Genomic DNA, 20,094 nt, shown 5'->3' with positions numbered 1-20,094 from the left:
GCAACTCCCAATGTAAGTGTCCTCTCTGTGGGCCTTTGAGCATACCCAGCTCTTACTGGACATCAAACACTCCAGTGAAGAAAAAGAGTGTTTTGCATTTCAGGATTCCCAGTGGTGTTGGGGCTACTCGGCTCAGATTGTGTCAATCAGAGCGACTTAAAAAAAGTGTTTCTGCCAGTGCAGACCTGCGCTCCATCGTGGTCGGCCTTTACTTACATAACATAACATGTGTATTTGAAAAACTAAGGTTCACCCTTAGGCATCTTGGCGCTGAAGAACAGATATTCAATGTTACCCAACTCAGTGGTACTCATTTTATCAACCTCAGATGGATATAAGACTGAGTGGACCTGCCAGGATTTGAACATGTGACCATGAGTTTGAACACAGGTGCTTGCAGTGAATGCGTTAGTCCACTGAGTCACCAGTCCTAGTGTAGTGAGACCAGATAACCGCGGTTGGTGCTGTCTTTCTTGGTGCTATTTCTTTATTCAAATGTAAACATTCATATCTCAGGTTCCAGTTATTGGTTCTCCTAATTGGATTTTTGTCATTTTAGTGTTGTTTTAGTGTCATTTTATTGATTAAATTATTTTGTTTCTCTAAAATGGTCTGTGATTTTCTTATGTTTTGTTTACACTTTACTACTGTTTTAGCATTGCCTGAATACTGTACATATTGCCACTATGTTAAGCCTGACTGCTTTGTGGCAGGTTACCAGAGGGTTTAGCATGGATTTATTTAGTGACTTTAGTGGGTCACCCAATAAGGAATATGATTATTGTTTAAGGTGGGTTCTCACTCTACCTCAACTATTCCTCCAATTTCTTACAGGTGGGATGGGGTTAGAAACTCAGTACTCAAAATACTATCCAATAACAATTAATGAGTCACTTTCCAGCCAGTGGTTCAGTTTAGGAAATGGAACAGTACTTTACTACTACACCTAAACAATATTGTAAATATGATAGTCAAAGGACGTTGCAAGTGGTATATTGTTGGGGGCTAGTAATCATGCCAACTTCTGGGGACAGTATAAACTGTTCCCTCGTTACAGATCTTTGAGTGGCAATGCTCACTAGGCCTTGGCCTTCAGGAAAGTCCTTGGGAGCACCTGTAGCTCAGAACATCCTGTGCTCAAGAGTTCACCGTTTTGTCCCTTCACAATGGCACTATGCCTTTCTGTCCCTTCGCTATCATTCTAGCCAACTGTCCCTGTAGTTTGTTAGAAGGGTTGCTCCTCTAGGTGGTGTGTATTGTGAATGAACCACTGAATGGGACTTGCCCAAGCCTGACTCGCCTGTGGTTGCCATAGGCGCTCACATAGGGTCAAGCGCAGGCAGCACCAGCACCAACTGTGCAATGGATGGATGTGGAGCTACAAATAGCTTATCTTTGATTGGCTATGTATACTTAAATTAAGGATATTTTTGCCACAATATTTTGTAAGGTGACATTTCTGTCGTCAATATTCGGCCGTACAACCACCATGCACTATCTCGACCCTGAAATGTAGGACCTAATTGGATCAGATAGTTATCATACCCGGTCAAGAATTCCCTCGGACTATGAGATTTGCGCTTCAAAATTTAGTGCAAAGTTTAGTAATTGCTTCAATAAATACTGCATGTCCCACTATTTACCAGGTATTCTCCTTGGTATATTTGGCAGATGTAACTTGTTGAAATGCAGCTGGGGGAAATTGAGGGTTTGCACATGATCCCTACACAAATACTGGTATGCCGAAGGGTAAGAATTATGAGACCGACTTGTAATCAGGGCATTTCATGTCTGATGTGTGACGGTATTGATTAGTTCTGGGAGTAACTGTATATCAAATGGTGCATTCAGTTTAACTGCAGAAAATGAAACTAGCCTTAGGGAATTATCATTTCAGAGGGTTGTATTTTTACCGTGGGCTGCAATTAAAGCCAGGATTATTTATTACCAACGGTAATGTCGTACACTAGTGGAAATGTGCAATTACAACGGAGGTGGTGGAACAATATTCTCTGTGGAGTTGAAATTTACAACTAGCATTTTTTCACCGCAATAAATCCCAAGTCATTCCTAATAACAAAACAATGTGAACTGAAATATACTTTATAATTCGCAAAGGGAATTGATTTCACAGCTGCTGGGACAGTGATGTGGAATTATATTCTGGTGTGTTAATTATTATTAATATTCTTATTCTTTGAGATTTAAAACCTATCCAGTGTCAAAGAGCATTGAAAATGGCATTCACAAACAACTTCCACCACATTCTGCAGTACATGTTACATACATCCAGCACAGTGCCAATAAGCCCTGTAAGTGGCATAAAGTTGCTTTCAACACTCCGTGGGCACTACTATTTCCAGTCACCAGTCAAATGTCAAGTTATGATAGGTTTCAGTTTCCGATGCCCCGCCCACTTATACCTACGCTTATGAGTTAGCATAATGTGTCTAACTATAATGATATATTCATTTATGCATTTACGTTTATATTCCCTACTTCGTTATTCATTTATGCGTGTGACATTATTAGTTCTCTTAGCTTAGCTTGTGTGCCACCATTTTGGAGTGCTTCTCTTTGCGTGCGAGTCGCACTCGCTCACCCCCTCCCGTAGGAATAGGAAAAACCCTGAATGCAGCAGTTTTCGTTTCTTGGCTAACTGTGATCGAAACTATTAGCAAAACTTCTTATCAGAAGCTTTCTCATGCGCTAGTGATGCTGAGGCCTGGCTCCACGGCCTTGGATGAAGATAACAAATGTTGCTATTGCAGGTGCAGATGCCTCTTGTGTGAGGCCATTGTTCACCCTCTCTAGGGTCCAGTACTTTTCCAGTATGGGCGTGTTTTACTCTGCTGTACCTTGTTATAATGTATTGCTGTGATGAGACGGGTCAGTCCTCTCGGCACACTCTTAGGGGTGAGGTCGGACAGGGCCCTCTCATATGGGAGTTTGTGGCCTAATAAAATACTCTGTTTATTCTTCTCCACTGTCCGGCTGACTTATTTCTTGGTAATTATAGGTGAGTGCGGTAAGTCACTCGGGTGGATTTGAGCCACGCTTATCAGATACATGCCTGAGAGTTGGACAATCTCCTTTGTGCTTTTTGGTATACCTCTCAAACACAAACCTGATACACCCACAGCTCATTGAAAATGTCATTGACACTTACCCAAAGATGGACTATAAAAGAAGATCCAGAATGGTAAACAGTCATAATATCGATTCCAAAATATAGAATGGACATAATATCGAAGTAAAAATATAGAATGGACAAAATATCGAATGGCACAATATAGTGGTTAAAAATATCGAATTTAAGGTAAGTAATATCGATTTTCAAAATATAGAAGTCAAAATACCGAAGTATACAATATAGGCATTAAATATCTCGATTTTTTAATAATATCAATTTTTTTTAAAGTGTTTTGTATGTTAGTATATGTGTGAAAAGTGTATATTAATTTTTGTAATGTATGTTTAATGTATTTTAAGTGATGAATTTTATGTTATTTAATTTTTGCGTAATTTAATTCTGTAGCGGGTTGTGGGTTTATAGGGGAATAGGGTGGGAAGTAATTTAATTATATTAAATTAAATATTAATTTTTAGCAATTATTATTAATTTTTAATTAAATTTTGCTTTTTAGTTCTGTAGCAAGTTGTGGGTTTATAGGGGAATAGGGTGGGAAGTAATTTAATTGGTATTCATTTTGAATGTATTGTTATTTTTTAATTGGTAATTAATTTTTATTAATTGCCAATTAATTTTTATTAATTTATTAATTGTTAATTATGTTAATTTTCTAAATTATTTTCTGTAGCGGGTTGTGGGTTTATAGGGGAATAGGGTGGGAAGTAATTTAATTGTAATTAAGTAAATAATTTTTTTCATTTATTGGTATTGATTTTAAATGTATTGTTAATTAATTTTTAATTGGTAATTAATTTCTATTAATTGGCAATTATTATTTTATTAATTGGTAATTATTTTGTATTCATTAAATATTTGATAGTTATGATAATTTTATGATTGTATTTTCTGTAGTTGGATGCGGGTTTATAGGGGAATAGGGTGGGAAGTAATGTAATTGTAATTAATTACATATTAAAAATACTTTTTGCGTATTGATAATTAATTTACTGTTACATTTTAATTGGTATTAATTTTTATTATTAATTAGTTGTTGTTATTGAAAAATAATTAGTTGTTAAATAATTTGAATAGGTTATTAATTTTTAATAACTAATATGTAGTTGTATTTCTAATTAATTATTACATAATATTAAATTGGTTATTAATTTCAATTAATGTTTTATTTGTATTGATATTTAATTTATTTTTAATAATATATTAAATCATTACTTTCCCTACTGTTAAACTCACTGGAGTGGGAATAGTAATTTTCACCCTCCTGCTATCCAACGCTTTCCCTACTGTTGCACTCTCTGGAGAAGGAATAGTATTTTTTACCCCTACGCTATCCAACGCTTTCCCTACTGTTGCACTCTCTGGAGTGGGAATAGTAATTTTTACCCCTACGCTATCCAATGCTTTCCCTACTGTTGTACTCTCTGGAGTGGAAATAGTAATTTTTACCCTTCCAATATCCAACGCTTTCCCTACTGTTGCACTCTCTGGAGTGGGAATAGTAATTTTTACCCCTACGCTATCCAACGCTTTCCCTACTGTTGCACACTCTGGAGTTGGAATAGTAATTTTTACCCTCCCGCTATCCCACGCTTTCCCTACTGGTGCACTCTCTGGAGTGGGAATAGTAATTTTTACCCTTATGCTATCCAACGCTTTCCCTACTGTTGCACTCACTGGAGTGGGAATAGTATTTTTTACCCCTACGCTATCCAACGCTTTCCCTACTGTTGCACTCTCTGGAGTGGGAATAGTAATTTTTACCCTTACGCTATCCAACGCTTTCCGTACTGTTGCACTCACTGGAGTGGGAATAGTATTTTTTACCCCTACGCTATCCAACGCTTTCCCTACTGTTGCACTCTCTGGAGTGGGAATAGTAATTTTTACCCCTACGTTATCCAACGCTTTCCCTACTGTTGCACTCTCTGGAGTGGGAATAGTATTTTTTACCCCTACCCTATCCAACGCTTTCCCTACTGTTGCACTTACTGGAGTGGGAATAGTATTTTTTACCCTCCCGCTATCCAACGCTTTCCCTACTGTTGCACTCTCTGGAGTGGGAATAGTAATTTTTACCCTTACGCTATCCAACGCTTTCCGTACTGTTGCACTCACTGGAGTGGGAATAGTATTTTTTACCCCTACGCGATCCAACGCTTTCCCTACTGTTGAACTCTCTGGAGTGGGAATAGTAATTTTTACCCCTACGCTATCCAACGCTTTCCCTACTGTTGCACTCTCTGGAGTGGGAATACTATTTTTTACCCCTATGCTATCCAACGCTTTCCCTACTATTGCACTCACTGGAGTGGGAATAGTATTTTTTACCCCTACGCTATCCAACGCTTTCCCTACTGTTGCACTCACTGGAGTGGTAATATTAAATGTTACCCTCTTGCTATCCTATGGTAAAATATTGTACATTTTTTATTAATAACTTAAATTAATTATATCTTAATTTTAAGGTTATTTGAGTATTTTTAAGTATGTTTTAGTTAATTATATTTATTATTTCATTAATTTTAAATTACTTTTAAGACATTTAAATAAATTCGATATTTTGACTGACTATTTTTTACAGACTATATTTTGGGTTCGATATTTTTGTACTTACCTGTTTGTAGATAGGAATTCGATATTTTGGCATTCTATATTTTGCTGACTATATTTTGGTAAGTCTATATTTTGTCATTCTATATTATGTAAGTGATCCATCCAGAATATATCATCACAGGATGACCTAGACTCAGTGGCGTAACAAAACCTGAGGGGGCCCCCTGCAGGATACATGGAAGGGGCCCCTCAGGTTGACCTCTTCATGTAGGACTTTCACAGGGTACATGTTTTGGGGGGTGGGGGAGGTAGGCAAAAGGTCTGGCTACGCCACTGTCTGCAGGTCTGATTCCGAGGCTGTCTGTTCTTCTTCAAGGGTTGTGGTCTGTGAGGTCAGGTCAGAAGCAAGGTGTGCAGCGGACTAAAGGGGGTGGAGTGGGCTGTATTCCACTTTCAGTGTCCCCTTCAAGAGAGCCCTCTGAGCGTTCCCCCACATGTTCTAGACTGTGAGGGGCCCACTGCCCATCCTCAACCCCTCCCCCCGTTCATGGCTGGGGCAGGGTGGTCCTCTTCCCTCGCCTGCACTGGGGTCTGAGGCACCCTTGTGCACACCACTGAAAGGCGCAGAGGCAGGCACGATCCAGGCACCTGTCAAGAGCCTGTGAGGGGCCTAAAATTATAGTGCCGCAAAGCTGCATCAATCACTCTTCTACACAACCACCTCCTCCATAGCCGAGTTGACCCAGGCCACAAAATATTAGAGGTTGATGCACAAGAGGAAAATGACTGGTTGTGCGACTTTCAGAAGCAGGAACAATGGTAAAGGCGCTTTATTGAAAGGGCTCTGCGCCTTTCGAGTGAACGTCTATCCCCGAAGGCGCCTACCTGTGCGGATAGAGGCGGCAGAACCCCCTGGAGTGCAGGATACGTGGGGCTGTGCACCCCAGAGCCCAGCGAGCAACCTCCCCCCTCCTCAAGGAGACGAAGACCCTGTAAGAGGGAGGCTACAGAGCAGTAAAACAAGGGCCCCTTTTGAGTATCAGCATACATGCCCTTTGTTACGCTGGCTTTCCTTGTTATGGTTCATTAGAATAAGATGCTCCTACCTCATTAATGACAATAATGTACATATTATTCCTAAGGATCAGCATACATGGCCTTTGTTAGGCTGTATTTCCCTGTTATATGATTCATGAGAATGAGACGCCCCTCCTCTCCCTCATTAATTCCAATAAAGTACATATTATTCTCTGTAGATCGGCACATACGGCCTTTGTTATGCTGTCTGTCCTTAGAATATTCTGTCACTGCAACCCCTTGACTATCCCAGGGATCCCCTCGCAGACTCGAGTAGGTACTGACTGCTTCTATATCTACACATTTTCAGAAGTATACCTAATGGTGAGACTCTCTATCGCCCCTTCACTTGTTTCCAGAGCGTCTTTTATTGCGCCTAGTGTATTTTTCACCCTTAAAATATGTATTTCAATCTAAAGCTTTGCAGGTCACAGGGGCACAAGACAGCCTTGTGGGCTTTTAGTTAAGCCGGGATTTGGTTCAGTTGAACATGGAGTGGGCTATGTAAGAGTGGAGCAGGTGCAGTGGCACCGGGACCCCGTGACGTGGGGTGCCGCTTCACCTCAGTTAGTGTGTTTTTTACTATAAAACTAGGGAGTGGCTTATCCAGTCTCCTTGCTTGCATTGGGTACCATGTGCCCATGTGGGGAGGGGGGAATGCAGGGTGTGTTGGTCCCACAGCCAGAGAAGGAGGGGGGGCTGATTTGCCACATATAGGGGGTCATTAGGATGGCGGATTTCCCGCATACTCCGGGCCGGCGGAAGCCACCGCCGGCCCGGAGTATGCGGGAAATCCGCCGAGGAGGCCTGAAAGACCCACCGCCAAATCAGGATGGCTGGTGGGTCTCCCAATCCGTCCGCCGCTTTTCCGCCGTGGTCGGAAGGCGACCACGGCGGAAAAGCAATAACATGGCTGGCGGTGTCTATCAGACACCGCCAGCCATATTAGGATGCAGGGTGAGTCATGCTTTTCCGCGGCGGCTTTTCCGCCGTGGAAAAGCATACGGACAGTCACTTTGGGGGCCCGTTATGGGCCCCCTGGGTGAAGGTTGCGTGGGGGGTGCACATGGGGGGTACCTATGGTACCCCCCTGCCCTTGCGTGCACGAAGCGGCAGGCACCGCGCGGTGCCTGCCGCTTTGTGCATGCAAATGCACACCTTTCGTTTTTTGCATTGCGGCGGATGCTGCTTCAAGCAGCATCCGCCGCAATGTAAAACATACAGGATGTGACCGCCAGGGTGGCGGTCACATCCTAATTGCTATGGAGGGACCGCCGCTGCCCATGCGGACGGTCCCTCAAACTCAGGGGTGGCGGACGGACGCAAGTCCGTCCGCCATCCTAATGACCCCCATAGTTTTCACACTAGTCTCAAAGGCTTGTATTACGTCATGTGTGTGACTGACAGCCAAAAGAAACCAGGCTGTGGGGCCTGGCTGTTTGGAGTGAGGTGCGTCACTGACGGCCAGGCTGTCGCTGAGTGTGTGTGTGGAGTGAGGTGTGTGACTGATGGTCAGGCTATCACTGTGTGTGTGGAGTGATGTACATGACTGACGGCCAGGCTGTAGGTGTGTGTGTGGGGAGTGAGGTTTGTGACTGACGGCCAGGCTGGTGGTCCCTGCATGGCGTGAGGTGCGTTACTGACGACCAGGTTGTTGGGCCCTGTGTGGAGTGAGGTGCGTGACTGATGGCCAGGGTATTGGCATCTTTCTGGAGTGAGGAGGGTGAATGTGTAGGGTTCGCAATCAGTATCCTTGTGGTGACACTAATAGTGTTGTCGAGGGTGGGTGTCGGGGAGGGCAGTAGTGCACGGCTCTCGCGGCAATCTGGTTTACTCACCCTGATTGTTAATGAGTGACCTGTGGTCTGAAGGGAGGTGCAAAGAGGTCCTTCTGGACCCCGGGAGGAGGTTATGCGGGGGTTTGGGGCGTGGGCAAATGGGAGGGGGTACGGGCTGTGGGATGGACAACCGAAGAGGCCAGGGTTGTAGGGAAAGAGGAGACAGGACACACAACATTGGGTGCACACAAGGGGGCAGGTACCGGGGCAACAGGCTCAGGTTGCGGAGGATGGGAGGCAAAGAGGGTGGGAGTATCGGGAAGAGGAGGACAAAGATTCCAGGAGAGGGTTTGATGTCTCTCAGAGGAGCAGTGTGAGGGTAAGAGGGTAGTAATATTCCAGAAGAAGTGTTAATGATCAGGGGGGTATACAGGGGAGCAGATAACCCAGAAGAGGGGTCGGTCGGTGTCAGTGAGATGGTGGTATAGAGGGGAACAGAAAATCCGGAAGAGGTATTGATGTCACTGCAAGGGGGAGTGTTGAGGGTAAAAGGACAGTAATAACCAAGAAGAGAGGTCGGTGTGAGTAAGGGAGGTGGTGCAGAGAGAAAGAGGGACAGTTAAGCCAGACAAGAGGTTGGTGTCACCGAGGCAGATGGTGCGGATGGAAAGAGAAGACAGCCTGAAGCTGGGCCATCAGGGACGTGAGAAGAGAGAGTGAGGGTCATCAACAACCACAGCAGAGGGCTTGGAGGAGATCAGGCACTCACTCCTCTAGCACCTAGACAGCCGCACCTACAGCGGTGTCACAAGCAGTGCTTTGATACAGGACTGTCAAACATGGTAGGCAGAGGTGAGAAAAGGGGATACTTATTAGGAACTTTTACAAGGAGCGCATTCAGCAAAAGTGTAAAGAAAAGGTGGGGAATAAGGTAATGAGGGATAGGTGGTTACTGAATGATTTTAAAACACGGTTACTCCAGAGATCTTGGGGAGGGGGCGCTAGGATGCAGGTCAGCTACTGGAGGGGGGAGGATCTGATGACCGCTTCTGCACTAGGCAGAGTGCAGGTGCAAGCCACCATCATCACACTACTAAAGTCACGTGGGCTGGGAAAAATCAAAGTACTTCTTAAGGAGAAAGAGAAAGAAAAGAGCCAGAGACATTTAGTGGCATTAGTGGAGACTAGTGGTGCATTCAAAGCACATAATACTAATATATGCTTATATTGTGGCAAATTATTGCCACCTATATATAGTGCATCCACCACTGAATAGCTGCCTTTTCGAATAACAAGTGCCCAGAAATAACCAGTGGACCAGACCTTAAGAAAAGGAAAAGAAAGGCCTTAATTGCTTTTAACTACTTTTGACGGTCAGTTTTAAAAACACACCTGGACACAGTAGTGCACTGCTGTATGACTCTTCTCTTCGAGTTATGCAGGTTCCAGCCTCCACTTGCGACCGGACCCACCCCTGGTAGATGCAGTTGTCTGTTGTGATATTAGTGCGACCAATGCCTCTATACATAAAAGTAGAACAAGCATAGGTTTCCACTGCTAGTTGTTTCCGACTGGCTCACCGCAGCTTCGGTGGCTGGCAGGGGCAGATTGCAGAAGACCACCAGCAGCAATTATTAAATTACGGTCTCTGTCTCACTGCCTGGGAACCACCGGCTGCCTCAAGTGTAGGTTACACTGCGCATGACAACACTGTCCCAGTCTTGCCCCACCCTATGCTTCACCCGGAGGGCAGAGACTGAAAACCATGCAGCTGCGTGTCACACAAAATGTCATCATGTACGTGCCGGTTTATTTATAACCAAAGGAAATGATGGACGGAGCGTTGACAATACAAGCACTCACCCCCAGTAAACTGATCTGGGTTTAATCCATCACCATTCTTTAGCCCACTCTGCCACCCCAGTTCAGACATGGCCATATGCAAATCAGTCTGACCCTGTGCCTCATGGGAACAGTCCAGCCCGAACTGCCAATCCATGCCTTCCCTGGACCGGAAACAAGCTTCCCAGGACCGGTTTCTGGCATTGCAGCCGTCTTCAGCCGGGCTTGCTTGAATCCAGTGGCAAAGTGAGCAAGGGACTCACGTCTGAGCATACCCTGCCAACTTATGGCGAACAAAGCGAACCCAAAGGAAATGATGGACGGAGCGTTGACTATACAAGCACTCACCCACAGTCAACTGATCTGCAAGCAAGCCGGGCTGAAGACGGCTGTAATGCCAGAAACCGGTCCTCGGAAGCTTGTTTCCGGTCCAGGAAAGGCATGGCTTGGCAGTTCGGGCTGGACTGTTCCCATGAGGCACAGGGTCAGACTGATTTGCATGTAGCCATGTCTGAACTGGGGTGGCAGAGTGGGCTAAAGAACGGTGATGGATTAAACCCAGATCTTTTGACTGGGTGTGAGTGTTTGATTGATTCAGATGCTCCGTCCATCACCGCCCCCTTTTGTACCACTTTTGGCCTCCACAAGTGTGGCAGGGTATGCTCAGACGTGAGTCCCTTGCTCACTTTGCCTCTGGATTCAAGCAAGCCGGGCTGACTGAAGACGGCTGTAATGCCTGAAACCGGTCCTCGGAAGCTTTTTTCCTGTCCAGGGAAGGCATGGCTTGGCAGTTCGGGCTGGACTATTCCCATGAGGCACAGGGTCAGACTGAATTGCATATAGCCATGTCTGAACTGGGGTGGCAGAGTGGGCTAAAGAACGGTGATGGATTAAACCCAGATCTTTTGACTGGGTGTGAGTGTTTGATTGATTCAGATGCTCCGTCCATCACCACCCCCTTTGTACCGCTTTTGGCCACCATAAGTGTGGCAGGGTATGCTCAGACGTGAGTCCCTTGCTCACTTTGCCACTGGATTCAAGCAAGCCGGGCTGAAGACGGCTGTAATGCCAGAAACCGGTCCTCGGAAGCTTGTTTCCGGTCCAGGGAAGGCATGGCTTGGCAGTTCGGGCTGGACTGTTCCCATGAGGCACAGGGTCAGACTGAATTGCATATAGCCATGTCTGAACTGGGGTGGCAGAATGGGCTAAAGAACGGTGATGGATTAAACCTAGATCTTTTGACTGGGTGTGAGTGTTTGATTGATTCAGATGCTCCGTCCATCACCCCCCCGTTTTGTACCGCTTTTGGCCGCCATAAGTGCGGCATGGTATGCTCAGACGTGAGTCCCTTGCTCACTTTGCCACTGGATTCAAGCAAGCCGGGCTGAAGTTGGCTGTAATGCCAGAAACCGGTCCTCGGAAGCTTGTTTCCGGTGCAGGGAAGGCATGACTTGGCAGTTTGGGCTGGACTGTTCCCATGAGGCACAGGGTCAGACTGATTTGCATATAGCCATGTCTGAACTGGGGTGGCAGAGTGGGCTACAGAACGGTGATGGATTAAACCCAGATCTTTTGACTGGGTGTGAGTGTTTGATTGATTCAGATGCTCTGTCCATCACCACCCCCTTTTGTACCGATTTTGGCCACCATAAGTGTGGCAGGGTATGCTCAGACGTGAGTCCCTTGCTCACTTTGCCACTGGATTCAAGCAAGCCGGGCTGAAGTTGGCTGTAATGCCAGAAACTGGTCCTCGGAAGCTTGTTTCCGGTCCAGGGAAGGCATGGCTTGGCAGTTCGGGCTGGACTGTTCCCATGAGGCATAGGGTCAGACTGATTTGCATATAGCCATTTCTGAACTGGGGTGGCAGAGTGGGCTAAAGAACGGTGATGGATTAAACCCAGATCTTTTAACTGGGTGTGAGTGTTTGATTGATTCAGATGCTCCGTCCATCACCACCCCCTTTTGTACCGCTTTTGGCCGCCATAAGTGTGGCAGGGTATGCTCAGACATGAGTCCCTTGCTCACTTTGCCACTGGATTCAAGCAAACCGGGCTGAAGACGGCTGTAATGCCAGAAACCGGTCCTTGGAAGCTTGTTTCCGGTCCAGGGCTTGGCAGTTTGGGCTGGACTGTTCCCATGAGGCACAGGGTCAGACTGATTTGCATATAGCCATGTCTGTACTGGGGTGGCAGAGTGGGCTAAAGAACGGTGATGGATTAAACCCAGATCTTTTGACTGGGTGTGAGTGTTTGATTGATTCAGATGCTCTGTCCATCACCACCCCCTTTTGTACCGATTTTGGCCACCATAAGTGTGGCAGGGTATGCTCAGACGTGAGTCCCTTGCTCACTTTGCCACTGGATTCAAGCAAGCTGGGCTGAAGTTGGCTGTAATGCCAGAAACCGGTCCTCGGAAGCTTGTTTCCGGTCCAGGGAAGGCATGGCTTGGCAGTTCGGGCTGGACTGTTCCCATGAGGCACAGGGTCAGACTGATTTGCATATAGCCATTTCTGAACTGTGGTGGCAGAGTGGGCTAAAGAACGGTGATGGATTAAACCCAGATCTTTTAACTGGGTGTGAGTGTTTGATTGATTCAGATGCTCCGTCCATCACCACCCCCTTTTTTACCGCTTTTGGCCGCCATAAGTGTTGAAGGGTATGCTCAGACGTGAGTCCCTTGCTCACTTTGCCACTGGATTCAAGCAAGCCGGGCTGAAGACGGCTGTAATGCCAGAACCCGGTCCTCGGAAGCTTGTTTCCGGTCCAGGGAAGGCATGGTTTGGCAGTTCGGGCTGGACTGTTCCCATGAGGCACAGGGTCAGACTGATTTGCATATAGCCATGTCTGAACTGGGGTGGCAGAGTGGGCTGAAGAACGGTGATGGATTAAACCCAGATCTTTTGACTGGGTGTGAGTGTTTGATTGATTGAGATGCTCCGTCCAACACCACCCCCTTTTGTACCGGTTTATTTATAAGGCACGGCGGCGGGAGTTACTTTAAAAGTATGCTGCAAACGGACCCTGCTGTCAACAAATGTACTGTGTGCCGAGGGGGGCCCCTGGAGCTCACACCCCCCTGCAACGTGGAGGCTGCAGGGGCCTGTGTTACGCCCCTGCCCAGACTACGACCTGTGATGGAAACAAGAGAATCGCCTGCACTGACACCACCAGAAAGCCAACAGTGCTAGACGGGCATACAAATCTTTGTTATCTGCAATAATCTAAGCATAATTGGAGAGCTACCTATCCAGAATACAGTTCTGTGCCACTAAAAGATCTATACAACATATCTCCAAGGGCCCTATCAGACAAAATGCCCCTGAGGCAAAATATATCTGCACCTGCTTTCTTACCTCCTAGACTACTGCGGTTTTTAAGAAGTGGCTGCGTGTGCTTAAACTGCCACTACTATGATACAGCATGTAGCACCAGGGCAATCTCAAAGGGACATTCCACCATTTCTAAGAGGATGTGGACCCCATGCAAATTAGGGAACACTTAATTTATTTTCCTGCATTTGTAATACAGAGCAGACTTAGAGGCAAAAAAGTAGTTAGTAGGCACACTGACTGCATGTCACAAAGTGTGGTTGCAGTCGTTTCCCTCAGTGGCATCCTTTGAAAGACGATAAAGGGCCAAATAAATCCCTAGAAATCTCCTTGCAGGTGGGTGGGATCACACATTGCACATGCCCACAAAGGGGGGGGGGGTCCCTGTTACCCTTTGAAATGTCAGGCTGTGATGCTGCCCTCAAAGTGAAAGACAGACAGGGCCACTTCAAGTAGCCTGTCCATCTTTAACTAATGTGCTGTCACCAGGGTAGGCCCCAGTTTGTGGTTGCATTGGGGCAGCAGATTAACAATATTAAGGAATACGAACCAGGTTTGTACCTGCCACTTCAATTACACAATGCAGCCCCTGGGTATGCAAGTATGACCCCTGCAACTCCTAAAGATGGTACATATTTTTGTTTTCTAGGCCAAGCAGAATGCTGAGAATGAAGGCACTAACTACAGTTCTTTACCTACAAACCTTTTACAGTGGCATGGACATGAACCAGACAACTTGTGGGCTCACTTACATTCAAGCATTAACATTTGTAAATTGCCCATCTCAGGATTAAGCATCCTCGATTTCAGCTTGAGCCTTTAGTTGAATAAAAAGCAGTCAGCAGCAGTGCACACTATGCAGAAAGTCGTATCTACGATGAGCAGTCTAAGCAGAGACTGACAGAATATAAAGTGCCCTGACCTAATCGGGCTGGTCATCTCATGATCTCAGGTTATGCTGCGATACTTACTAAGATGAATGTTACTGGCCTCTCTTGGCACTGGACTCTCTTACTTAATCTGTAGCTGGGCAAAGTATGCCCCGTTTCTGCCATGACTGAGATTAAAGCATGAGTATGTGGGTGATTTGTGGGACCTAAAACTGTCACATCATACGTTTTGCCAGGCTATGAATAAAGCTGCTAAAAATCACTCATTGATAGAGGATAAAAGTGTCTTTTCACGACGAGCTCATGCATGGATGACAATCCAAACGTATGTCACATTGCAACCTGCAACTTATTTCCAACTAACCTATTCAGTGTGCTTTAAGAAACAATTAATGGCTATGCGCCTAGGGGATCTGCCCTCTTTATCTGGAAAACCTCTTTGGCGATATAATGGACCAAAAACATGTAGCTTATGTGACGCTGCAGAAGAAGATTTTGTGCATTTGGTTTGCATATGCCCCAAAATGATGAATGCACTCCGATTACTTTTAAAGTTTTTATTTAATGAGCGAGGGATTCGTACATGTAGAACAGCAATCATGAGAAGCTTGGACTCTACTGATCCTCGCCTAAATTGTAAGTTGTTGAAGTATTTGCAAATCCATGACATAGCAGAAAAACAGGCAGTAGGTAGTATCCATAAAGGCAAGCTATAACAGTGTATGACATTGATAAGGAAGCTAAAGTTGTGGCATGCGATGACATCATGAACCACAGAATCATGCTTGCCATATCTCCTACGTACCCCCATACAAATAACCTGTTTAAAACTGTAAAGTGCTTCTAACTATGCTCTGAATATATTTTATAAAATTGTAATATAACTTTGTTATTTGATGTATTAATACATATAACGTTTTAATGAAGATGGAGCGACATCCTTTTAAAAAATGTATTTAAACTGTATTTTGTATTGTGATGGTTTTTATGAACTAAAACAATAAACAACATATTGAAATTGAAAAAAAACAAGCATGAGTAATGTAGATCTACCAAATATGAAAAGAACTGGTTTTTCCTCGTACAGAGATGGTGGACTCTCGAACTCCATGATATGCATGATGCTGATAAAGGAGGTAGTAAGGTGCTGAAAAAGAGTTCCTTTCTGGTACCAATACTTCCAATATTTTGCACTGTGATTGGGAATGCTGTAGCACAACATGCAGATACAAAAAGTCGCCTGTCCCAGCACTGTCAATTTATCCTGAGTTAATATCCCAATTGTCAGGCCATGGCCGTTGTCACTGACTACTGCTGATTTAAATATTCATTAGTAACTACCCATTCTAGACCATCAGTGATGATATCAGTTTGCTGTTTAACACTACAAACGCTTTCCTCAATTAGGACGAAACGTTTATGTCTGAAATGCAAACAGAAATTTACATATTAACACCCAAAAACTAAACTAACAGGAAAGTACAGAAGTTTTAAATTAACCTGGAAAGTGATATAAAAGAAAGTTAAAGATGCATTTTAACGCCAAAATAATCACGGATTGACTGATGAAACATTGTAGGTTTGAATTATTTCAACAGGGAATTCGAGAATCCCAGCACGGACAAGGGCACCATGAAAAGGCGCAACATTTTCTCCTAACAATGTTCTGTTTCATGTGTTTCAGGAAAAAATTAAACTGCAGCCAGTGCACCTTACTGTACAACCTAGTAGCAAAAAAAGGATATTGTCGCAACAACGCCTGACAGAAGTCATTGGTAGTCATGAAGACGGTGTACGTCAGCAGGAAGTCATCAAGGAGAGTATCTGCAGAAAAGAAAACAGTCAATAGGACCAGAGAGTATACAAGCTATGCATTGGTAAATATATGTGGCATCGGCTGCTGCAATTTCAACAGAAATATGCTTTGAGTAGATCTTGGAATCCGATTCACTCACAACATTGTGTTTTGATTGTACTCAGTATGATTGCCAAAACTGTTATTTGAAGGTTGCATCAGTCAGCCGATATTAGTGTAATATAGGGGATGGTGGACAAATCTAGGAAAGTAGAAATATTTACTTATAGTTTCTCGATAAAAGTGTTTATCTGTTTTTTTGAACGTGTGACTTAACTTCAGTATCACAAATCGAAGGAACAAGTTCCTCAATGTTAGACAATTTCCCAGCAGTGGCCCGTGCAGGAAAGAACGGAGGAGCCGGGTTGGGGGTGGGGGAGGGGGATTTCAACAGACTACAAGGGGAAATGAATTATTTATTTTATTTCCCCTCGTGGTTGTCTGTTGAATTCCCCCCCCCCCCCCCCAACCGGCCCCAACACTCTTACTTGCACAGGCCGCAGCTGCTTCAATTTGCATTCTCGAGCTTGCATAGTTCCTCTTACATGCACCTCCCCTCACTCTGGCAAAAAACAAATAACTCTGGCGTTGATTCATGTGCAGTAGCGGCCTGTGGAGGGAGTTCCGTGGGGCGGAAAGGCGGGCGGGTGAGGGGCTGGGTGGGGGTCAGTAAATACCGGAATATGGATGATCGGAGGAAAGCAAACAATTAAATCAATAAAACGAATTTCGTAGTGCGCGCTGCATTATTTAATTGTTTACTTACCTTCGACCATCCATATTCCGGTGTTTACTACGCCCCACCCTGCTCCTCCCCCTCCCCACGGAACTCCCTCCACGGGCCGCTACTGTTCATGTCACTCATGTGTCAGAATTGACCAGCTGGCAAAATAACCTTCCACACTCTTTTGTAAACTATTCTACAGAGAGACTTTGACAACATACTTATAAAACCTATATCGCCAGTTGTCATATGGTCTGCAGTATAGTTAACAGATTTTTGGTGTGTACATATACTGAAATATGAAGACAATACCACCAATATCAACCAAATATGCCCATAAGCTATTGAAACAGAAATCACCTTGTACAACATGAAATCCAAGCAGATGTTCCAAACACAAATTTAGAAAGAATATGCAGAAGTATTGATGGATAGCTACGAGTAATGGTAATGTTTCTGACTGACATGAAATAGAAAGCAAGAGTGAGCTTTGAGTTTTCTGAGATGTCTCTCAGAACTCTGAGATGAAAAACATTTCCATCACCTTGTGACCTGCCTCTCTCCCCATACCCAATACAGTTAACCCAATCCTAGCGCCCTCCCATGTCACCATCTCTGCTTTTTTTTGCTCTACTGTTCTCCCCCATATATGAAAACTACTTGGCATCCTGCCACCCTCCCATATAAACCTCTGGCTTTCGCTGCACACATATTATATTCCGGTGGCTTGTGAAATGCTATCATAATTTGTTCAAGTGAAACCTTTTTGCTCTACACTTTAAGGTTTTTAATAGCTAGAGATTTACACTGTCACATACGTCACAAAACACAAGTTTCAAGATACTCAATCAATCAATCAATCAATGACACTTGTAGAGCGCGCTACATACCCGTAGGGTCTCAAGGCGCTGGGGGGGGGGGGGGGGTGCCGCTACTGCTCGAACAGCCAGGTCTTCAGCTTCTTCCTGAAGGAGAGGTGGTCTTGGGTCAGGCGCAGGTCGGGGGGGAGGGAGTTCCAGGTCTTGGCGGCCAGGTAGGAGAGGGACCTTCCTCCTGTAGTCGCTCTTCGGATGCGGGGGACGGCGGCGAGGGCGTGGTTGGCTGAGCGGAGGTGGCGTTTGGGAGCGTAGAAGTTGACTCGGCTGTTGAGGTAACTCGGGCCTCGGTCGTGTAGAGCTTTGTGTGCGTGGGTGAGGAGGCGGAAGGTGATTCTTTTGTTGACGGGGAGCCAGTGAAGGTCTCTCAGAGGTCCGGAGATGTGGCTGGTTCGTGGGATGTCGAGGATGAGTCTGGCTGAGGCGTTCTGGATCCGCTGGAGTCTCTTCTGGAGCTTGGCGGTGGTACCGGCGTAGAGGGCGTTGCCGTAGTCCAGACGGCTGGTGACGAGGGCCTGGGTGACGGTCTTCCTGGTCTCGGTGGGGATCCACCAGAAGATCTTCCGTAGCATGCGTAGGATGTTGAAGCACGTCGAGGAGACTTTGTTAACTTGCCTGGTCATGGAGAGGGAGGAGTCCAGGATGAAGCCCAGGTTGCGTGCGTGGTCTGTCGGTTTGGGTGCGGTGCCCAGGGCGGGAGGCCACCAGGAGTCGTCCCAGGCGGAGGGTGAGGAGCCCAGGATGAGGATCTCCGTCTTGTCCGAGTTCAGTTTCAGGCGGCTGATCGTCATCCACTCGGCTACCTCTTTCATCCCGTCGTGCAGGTTGGCTCTGGCGGCGGCGGGGTCGTTGGTCAGGGAGAGGATCAGCTGGGTGTCGTCGGCGTAGGAGATTATGCTGAGGTTGTGTTTGCGTACGATGGCCGCGAGGGGGCTCATGTAGACGTTGAAGAGGGTGGGACTCAGAGATGATCCTTGGGGGACGCCGCAGATGACTTCGGAGGCCTCTGACTTGTATGGTGGTAGGCGGACTCTCTGTGTTCTTCCGTCGAGGAAGGAGATGATCCATTCCAGCGCCTTGTCCTGGATTCCGACGTTGCTGAGGCGCTGTACTAGGGTGCGGTGGCAGACAGTGTCGAATGCCGCGGAGAGGTCCAGGAGGATGAGGGCCGCTGTTTCTCCATTGTCCATCAGGGCTCGGATGTCATCGGTGGCGGCGATGAGGGCGGTCTCGGTGCTGTGGTTGGCTCGGAAGCCGGACTGTGAGGGGTCGAGGGATCCGTTGGTCTCGAGGAAGGCGGCCAGCTGTTTGTTGACGGTCTTCTCGATGACTTTGGCTGGAAACGGGAGGAGCGAGATGGGGCGGTAGTTCTTGAGGTCGGTGGGGTCCGCTGTTGGTTTCTTGAGTAGAGCGCTGAGTTCGGCGTGCTTCCAGCTCTCCGGGAAGATGGTGGTGTCTAAGGATGTGTTGATGATGTCTCGCAGGTGGGGTGCGATGACAGCGTTGGCCTTGTTGAAGACGTGGTGAGGGCAGGGGTCGGTCGGTGATCCGGAGTGGATGGAGTTCATTGTGCGGATGGTGTCTTCGGTGCTGATCGGGGTCCAGGCGTGAAGGATGGTGGTGGGGGGTGGTTGTTCGGTCACGGTGTGCGTTGGTTGGTTGTTGAAGCTGCTGTGTATGTCCGTGATCTTGTTGTGGAAGTATGAAGCGAGGGAGTTGCAGAGGTCTTGCGATGGGGTGACGTCGTTGTTTCCTGCGCTGGGGTTGGAAAGCTCTTTCACGATGTTAAAGAGTTCCTTGCAGTTGTGTGCGTTGTTGTCCAACCGGTCCTTAAATGCTGTTTTCTTGGCGGCGCGGATCAGCTGGTGGTGTTTCCGGGTGGCCAGTTTGTAGGAGGTCCTGTTGTCCGGTGTCGGTTCCCTTTTCCAGACTTTCTCGAGGGCTCGGCAGTTCTTCTTGGAGCTCTTGAGTTCGTCGGTGAACCATGGGGCCTTCTTGCTGCCGGGTCTGCTAGGCGGGGT

General features: G+C 46.2%; 1 protein-coding gene across 3 annotated transcripts in view; it reads right to left on the bottom strand.

The window, feature by feature from the left end:
* RAPGEF5 (Rap guanine nucleotide exchange factor 5) overlaps positions 1 to 20,094 on the bottom strand; it is a 984,395-nt gene that overhangs the window by 110,098 nt on the left and 854,203 nt on the right. For all 3 annotated transcript variants that reach the window (XM_078663509.1, XM_078663507.1, XM_078663508.1), the window contains exon 12: positions 16,365 to 16,443. In XM_078663509.1, the coding sequence (XP_078519635.1) occupies positions 16,365 to 16,443 (79 nt within the window). The remainder of the gene's footprint in view (positions 1 to 16,364; positions 16,444 to 20,094) is intronic.

The sequence above is a fragment of the Lissotriton helveticus genome, chromosome 10 (assembly GCF_964261635.1).
Source record: "Lissotriton helveticus chromosome 10, aLisHel1.1, whole genome shotgun sequence".
In the NCBI taxonomy this organism is placed as follows: Eukaryota; Metazoa; Chordata; class Amphibia; order Caudata; family Salamandridae; genus Lissotriton; species Lissotriton helveticus.
Note: the sequence above shows the minus strand (reverse complement) of the source record. Positions and strands in the feature narration are given on the sequence as shown.